Genomic DNA, 7612 nt, shown 5'->3' on the forward strand with positions numbered 1-7612 from the left:
AAAAAACAAAAAGGAAATCTTCCAACTGTATGTTGCTTTATGAAATGGTGTCATTGTGAAACAGGTTAGGTTCAACAAACTAGGCTGAATTCATGATACCTACACAGGGTGCAAAATGGAGCAGAATGTCCTTACAAGTTAATGATCAGATAGTTTCGCTTGCATCTTGAAACAAAATAAGCACACGATACATGATCCACACTAGCGTCTTAATCTAGCAATTTAGTATTGCAGTCAAAATTGCACATATACTATTCTAATTGCACTAATACTAGAACTAATTGGCAGCTTTTTTAACTGAGGAGTGGGAATGGCATCTTAGTTCAAAAGTGTCGAAAAGGTAAGAACTGCAAAGATATTGCTCGACCAAGGGAAGATCTTGTCGAGTTAAAAATAAATAGGCCGTAAGTGCGAGCTCTCTAGATTTAGATATTGATATCTTCATACACTAGTTTTGTAATTTTCATCAGTTTAAAACAAATATCTGAAGGTCTAATCAAACCCTCAGTTTCGAATGAGAAACCGACTGCATCAACCAATGTCACAGACCACAGCTAAGGATGAAAGTTTCATAAACTACTGGCAAAATTTTAACCTCTCTACGAGCACATTCCATATACGCACGCTCTTGCAAAAGGCTGACCTTAGAATTTAGAATAGCCCGTGGAAAATACGGTGGAACTTCTGGCTGTGCCATTTAGTCTAAGGTAGTCATTTACACTAGTGAGAGCATAAGATGCTTCAAGACATTAGTGGCATTCATCTACTCTTTTTAATTCCAAGGATGGGATGATGCCAACTCAACTGCGCTTCACAAGGCCTCCATAGAATCTGAAATAAACTTCTTAAAGCTGGCGCAATAGTGTAGATTTCAACATCTTTTCCAAAGAGCTCTGAAATCAATGCCAATTGTCTGCATTTCAGAAACAGTGTGGATGAAGGCATCCACCACCTCCATTTCTGGCAACTTAAAGCTGAAAGGTGCACTTTAGCACCATGCAGCAACTCTTTGTAGTATTCCACACACAATTCTCCAAAAAGGACTCATGTTATTTGGCATTAAAGGCAACAGAAAATTTATTATAGTGAAAGAATAAATCTCTATGGCAATGGATAGCCCGCAGCCAAAGTTACAGGAGAATTTTATCACTTATGTGCATGGCATATTTTGATGGACTATAAATAAAAGTGATTCTTTTCCCATTTAAACCGACCTCCCCAACAAATTAGATGCAAGTTGCAGGCCGGAATTGCATAGCCGATAAAGATTTCCTGCTTGTAAAAGTTTCCTGCACTTTAAGATAGTTTCAGATATGCATGCATACTCAGCACCTAAAATTCTTAGTAAAGCTGCAACTGAACAATCGGATCCTACAACAAAGTGGCACACTGAAACTTGCTACCATTACCAAGATGCTAGCATCCCAATTCACTACCCTATTTGCAGTCCTCAAATTGAGGTACCAGAACACTAGCTTCTTCCAACAAAGAATTAAGCATAAAACATGTAGCTATATAGCCCCTTGACATGATCAATTAAAGCCTCAACAGGCAAAGCTCATCAAAGTGCGGCGCAGCTCATTCTTTAACCTACTCCAAAGCTCACTCGACAAGCCATGACTGGTCTGTCTAGTGAAAGCCAAAGATCATGTCTGTAGTGAGGGGCATACCAGTACTGGAGTGAGAGCACATGCCCTGATTATGAGTCTTGGTGGATGGCGGATACTGAGATGACCCAAGATGCCGGTTGATGTCTGCCAAGGCAATAAAAGTCAGGAATCTAAGATAAGAGCAAAGATCTCAGCTCTTTTGTTGGAAAGAAGATATATTATAATATACCCATAGACTCAATAAAAACAAGATCAAATACCATTGTAAGATATTAATTTTAAAATTTAATCATCAAAAACATTCATAGGGAGATTAGAAAACCCCAGGTTCATCTATTGCCATCCTCTCAGCCAGCATATCTCACGATATATTGACTAATACCAATAGAGAAAACAAGGGTAACGAATTTGTATACACCATATTGATAGGTATATGGCTGATACCAATACAGACCAAGATCTGGGTGAAAAAACCTTGAAACTGTACTACATGGGCACACAAATAAGCTGAAAATGTTTGTATCGTCTACAAAAAAAAAGAAGTATCACATAAAAGATTGAAATGAATAAGTCATGTGTATTCCCAATAACTCATCATGTGCCTGGTCATTGATGTTCAGCCCTGTATACCATTCCTTGTTTCTTTCAACATTGTGTGATTAGATTGACTTGGAAAAATTCATTTGATACGTCAACCAATTCATGATCTACTGCAACCATAGCAACCCAGCCAGAAAATGAACCAGTGCATCCAAAGTCTATACACGGATTATGTAAAACTTTGGTTTGTGAGCTCCCAACCCAGTTCACTTATTCCTTTGCAACCACAAATAGCCTTTTCCCACCAGCCTTGGTCCTGTGGCCGAACGGTTGGATCCCCATGATCCACAAAATGCACCAAAAACCAGGACCCAGACAGATCACCTCAATTAAGTGATCCTACAAAGAACTACCGATTCAGTAGTCCAATCACCTATGCTAATGCTGAAAAGATGTCCAGTAGCTAGGAGGTAACGATCTTAATCAAAAAAATATTAATTCAAACAACCTGAACATATTGAACATTGAGACTAACAAAGTTCCAACTCACAAGCATAAATGAAGGAGAGATTCAAATCATTCAGAATATTAGGGAATATCTCAAAATCTTGCTTCCATGTCTAAACTCCACCATTACATTGAGCAGACTACAAAAATATTTTAGCATACCCCTCTTAGACAAAACAAATACACCTAAAAGATTGACTAAAGAGCTCACCTACTATTCTCCAACCATGGTTCCTTTCTCGCTAACATAAATTCCATCCAAAAACTTTCTAATATCCTTATTCTTTACGTGGCATTTCTGTCAACACAAAAAAAGAAAATAGCTATGGTGTTAGTTTCTCACGCAGAAACTGTAAGACAACAAAGTATGTATTAAATTCAATCACAAATTCACCAGCAATTTAGATGTTAACGTGGTCGATCAAGGCAGCAGATCGGGAAACAAGTTCAATATCACTACCCTCAATAATAAGCTCATCCTTGACCTTGTCGGACCGAACAATTGTCACTCCTTCAAGCATATCCACTTTCCGCACCTGCAGCATTGAGGATTGAACATCAATATATGGTTTGAATTTTGCTAAGGCAGAAAGCATTTGATTATTTTCTGCCCACTATAATGCTATGGTAACAACAGAATAAAGATATGATATCCAGTTTCCTTTCCAAGAACAAATCCAGACACTTTTAAAGTTCTTACCACAGTGTAAGTTAAAGCATAAAGGTCTAAGAACAAACAAATTTGCAAAGTGAACTGAAAAGGATTACATTGGAAAGGGAAGTAAAATGACTGTGAGAAAAAATTGCTTGAAATGTTTAAGGTGTATTCCCAAATAAATTAAATTATCACTGTAAGTACTTCATATTTTCTTTGCAAGTGATCTTAATTTTTTATAAGCTGTGCAATGTACATAGACTTGTTATAAGAAATCCAAATCAGCAAATTATATAACAGTTGGGAAGTACATAAAAGTGGTATGCATATGCATGGGCACTTATCAATGCATAAAGATATATATTAGATACATACATGTACAAGTTATGATCACTAAGAATACCATATTGGATGCACATATACTGATTTATAGGCATTTATAGAGGCATAAATACATATACAGATACATACACCTATACAAGTTACTATGTGCCCATGCATGCTTCATATGATCACTAAGAATTAAAGCATAGCGAACATGTATGTATCTTTACAAAACAAAATCTGTCAATCAGACTCAAATCTAGATCCAAAAGCAAAAATCTTACTACCAACAAACTACGCCTTTACTGGTGACTACAAATTAGGGACTATGTTGCATCAGCATGGTTTCACGCTGACACAATGGTTATCAAAATGGCAAGATATCCAAGGGCTGGATCTAACCTGTAGCTCAGAACATTCTAGAGTGCTTGCAGCTAGCATGGTTAGAAGAAACTTAATATCCTCTAATCCATGTATTTATTTATAGTACTGGATATTGTACCATTTTCAATAGGCCAACATTTACAAGTTCCTCAAGTAATATGCAGCGCACAGTTTATGCAAATCATGATAAAAAGTTAAGCACAATTTCAGGATAAACTGTACTTTATAAAATTTATACTAAACTCATATTTAAAAAGCTATTGAATATACAATAGACATGCAAATGAACACACACTCGTATACATGTCCATGCACCTACCCATACACATGCATGCAATCTCTGAATTTATTTAGTCATCTAAGTTGCTTAAGCATATAACTCCATTGTTTAGGACTTCAAGTATAAGTTAATTTCATAATTTTCTAAAGCAAAATGATTTTTCTTTGGAGCTTCAATCTCATGTAACTCACTTGTATCTTACTTCACAGATGAATCTATGTTATTTATAAGAAGAAACGCAACAAGTAAATATGAACATATATAACTTCAAAACAAGGACAATAATTCAAGTTGAGATACATTATGATATAGTTCGGGGTGCAGCCAGTAGGTATTGTGACCAGCTAGATCATGCTAAGCTTTACAGGGACCAGCGGATTCTCAGGTGGAGTCTTCGACAAACAAATATTTGATTTTATTCAAAAAATTGTCACCAAATTTTCATATAAATTTTTCAGTGAAAACAATATCAAATTTTCATCGGGTTTCTATATTTGAAGTCGAATAATTCTAACACATTTCCTAATTATTAGATCCTATTTCTAGTATGATTTTGTACCAAGTTTAATGCCTGAATTAGGGGTCCTATATATGCTTCTAATGTATTGTATGGAAGGGTTGATCTTTTTATATTAATAAAATTTTCAAAGAGAACTTCCTTCATAGAGTGTTGGGTTCTTTAATACAGTTTGCCTTCCATTGTGTGTGAACTTCAAAGTCTAATTTTGGCGATCGAATTGTCCTTTACTCTTCACATTGTCACCATAGGCCGGACCGTGAAGAAAAGCAAGCATCTTGTGTCAATGCCGGTGTTTGCATGCACCAACATGCGTATATTGATATGTCTAAATAGGTAAGCACCTGGTAAATAGGCAAGCCTCCTATAAAAAGAAAAATGACATCCCTGGAGTAAGTATCCAAAAACCTAGTCAGTCATGGACATGATGGCTAAGCTAGACAAAGGTCACCCAAGCATTCCAAGGCATGTCTACCATAATGGAAACCACTATTAACAATAATAGCTGATAGTATCTTTTTGTTGTCAAGGCTAATTGATGAAATTCATTATTATATTTAGGTGAAAGCAAGAGCTAAACAGACAAAGCATTGCGACATAAGAAAGAACTGTGTTGACAAGTGATGGAGCAATGGGGCATGCTTTTACTTATTTTCTAACAAATGTTACCACAAACCCTAAGAATGAAAGTTCATCAAGGTCTAATATGTTCTCTAAAGCCAACGCTTTATGCCAGTTTAGATGCTACTTTCTCCCTGACATGGAACAAAATTCTTTTCTCAAGACCCTTAGAGATAGCACCTGAGGGAAATAACACGCGCCGTTGCACTTAAATCATATCTCTGACTGTGTAAATCGGAATTCTAAAAGATGCATCTATTAGTGGGAAACTCAATTGGATGTGTTTTTTATTGTGCATGTTTTTATGCAAATTTGAAGCATCAGTAAAGCGATTGGGTTTGTGCAAAAGTAAAAACTAATAAGTAACATGACATTGTTAATCAGATAGACTCTAATGTGTTACAAGGAATACATGATTTTAAGAAACCAACGATCTGGAATATGATCATAAAGAAAATTATCAAAAAAATTTAAGAAACCAGACTCCCACAACCCGTCTCTGCAGTGATTTCATTGCAAAACATCACAAAAACTCTAAAATGCAATATTTAAGCAGGATGATCTGCCACATTATTTTAATAAAAAAACAATAATTTCCATCTGGTGTTGCCATATAACTGTTATAACTCCAAAAAAATCAGAAACAAAGAGAAAAGGTATCTTGGCATTGCAAGTTAAACAAATTGATCCACCACATCAACATAAAAAAACAATCACAGCCGCATGATAGACCTAAAAATCGACTGAAATCTCAGAAAACATAAGTCAAAATCCCAAAACCCATTCGCCAGAATGATCCCTCACCAAATATACCACATACCTTCACCACGACAACTTAAATCGATCCACCATGGCATCAATCAAAGGAAAGCATGGTGATTTTAGCACAACGCCCCAAATGGTTGATAGAATTTTAAAAAATAAAAAATAAAACTTGAATGCAATCAAAAGGAACCCAAAGAAGCCACATCTCACCATGTTCCAATCATCAAACATCTCAGAAACCCTAGCGAACAAAGATCGAAACCTAACGAGCCGATCCACCACCAGATCAAAAAAAAAACGAGAAAGCAATCAAATAAAGATCCAATCTTCAGCAAGAACGAGATCAAAAGGGAACCGATCTGACTTTCTTCTCACCAAGAAAGTTACGGATCTCAATGGTGCTATTGGAGTTGGTGATGGAGGCGTTGATGGGGAAGTGGGCGTAGACGAAGCGCATCTTGTAGCGGAAGCCCTTGGTGACGCCGGTGATGAGGTTTTGGACGTGGCTGATGGCGGTGCGGATGGCCGCCATTGTCTTCCGCGAGCCAAACCAAGCGTCGACCTTGAGCTTCTGGCCGCCGTCGGTAAGCTGGAAGTCAAGGTTCAGGTGCTTGAAGTTGCGGGTGAGTTTACCGCGGGGTCCCTTGACCTCGATCACCTTCGCCTTAACCCGGACCTTCACCCCTTCCGGGATGTCCATCGTATCCGACGCCAATATCGTCTTCATCTTCTCCGCCGCCGCCGCCGCCGCCGCCGACGACGACGACGACCCCTTTCTCTCTCTTTAGGAGGGTGGAAGGAAAGCGCGAGGGCGATCTCGAGCGGGCTTTGTACAGAGAGGGTTTTGCATGGGGTTTGGGTGATGGGAAAGTGACTAGATCTGGACCGTCCAGATGGGGAGTCTTTCTGTTTGGGTGGTTGGATGTGCGGTCTAGATTTGTTGGGGGTGCTGCGGATGGGCTGTCTTGGGCTCTAGCTACTTATTTGTACTGGTACAATTTGGGTTGGCTTCGATTTGGGTTAAAACAGGCTAACATGATTGACTAGGTTGGATTGGGTTCGGTTAATTTTGATAAAGTTAGGTCTTGGTTAAGGTTTGAAATTATGGCCGGTGCAACAAGGGTACAAGGTGTATCTGCCATTGATAAGACTATTTGAAGTTCCATTGAACCAAAATCTGTGTTTTTTTCATTGGTCTAGACAAGTGTTCAAGGGTCAATAGCTATTTTGAACCATCAAATGAAACGGTAAGCACCAAATTTACTTGCTTTTATATAACACCATGACAACTCTATATGACCGTATCACATGTGTCTCTAGATTGCAAGACCAGACTCATTGCTCCTAATAATACAAACGTGATTCATGGGCGAGTCAAAACATATGCAAGGTTGTTTGGTTTTGGTATA

At 37.9% G+C, this 7612-nt stretch overlaps 1 protein-coding gene across 5 annotated transcripts; it reads right to left on the minus strand.

The window, feature by feature from the left end:
* Positions 1-1179: 1179 nt before the first annotated feature.
* On the minus strand, positions 1180-7039 carry LOC103706408 (60S ribosomal protein L9-like). Of its 5 annotated transcripts, XR_005506676.1 has the most exons (6): positions 6579-7039; positions 6414-6465; positions 3071-3193; positions 2869-2955; positions 1671-1754; positions 1180-1289 (listed from the first exon to the last, which is right to left on the minus strand). XR_005506676.1 is itself a non-coding variant. In XM_008790497.3 (4 exons), the coding sequence occupies exons 1-3, from the start codon at positions 6928-6930 to the stop codon at positions 2872-2874; spliced, it is 570 nt and encodes a 189-aa protein (XP_008788719.2). In that variant the 5' UTR covers positions 6931-7039; the 3' UTR covers positions 1315-1754; positions 2869-2871. The 5 variants fall into 5 exon arrangements, 1 of the variants encoding a protein (XP_008788719.2); XR_005506675.1 differs by lacking the exon at positions 1180-1289 and having other exon boundaries at positions 1315-1754; XR_005506677.1 differs by lacking the exon at positions 1180-1289 and having other exon boundaries at positions 1315-1754; positions 3052-3193.
* Between the last annotated feature and the right edge of the window lie 573 nt (positions 7040-7612).

Source organism: Phoenix dactylifera, chromosome 17, assembly GCF_009389715.1.
Source record: "Phoenix dactylifera cultivar Barhee BC4 chromosome 17, palm_55x_up_171113_PBpolish2nd_filt_p, whole genome shotgun sequence".
NCBI classification, from domain to species: Eukaryota; Viridiplantae; Streptophyta; class Magnoliopsida; order Arecales; family Arecaceae; genus Phoenix; species Phoenix dactylifera.

Excerpts from the sequence above, each read along its gene's own strand:
- LOC103706408 (XM_008790497.3), bottom strand. The coding sequence starts at position 6,930 with ATGAAGACGATATTGGCGTCGGATACGATGGACATCCCGGAAGGGGTG. Across the intron at positions 3,194-6,567 it reads ACTTTCTTGGTGAGAAGAAA|GTGCGGAAAGTGGATATGCT; the intron begins GTCAGATCGGTT and ends TCAATGCTGCAG. Across the intron at positions 2,956-3,070 it reads CTGCTGCCTTGATCGACCAC|AAATGCCACGTAAAGAATAA; the intron begins GTTAACATCTAA and ends TTGTGTTGACAG.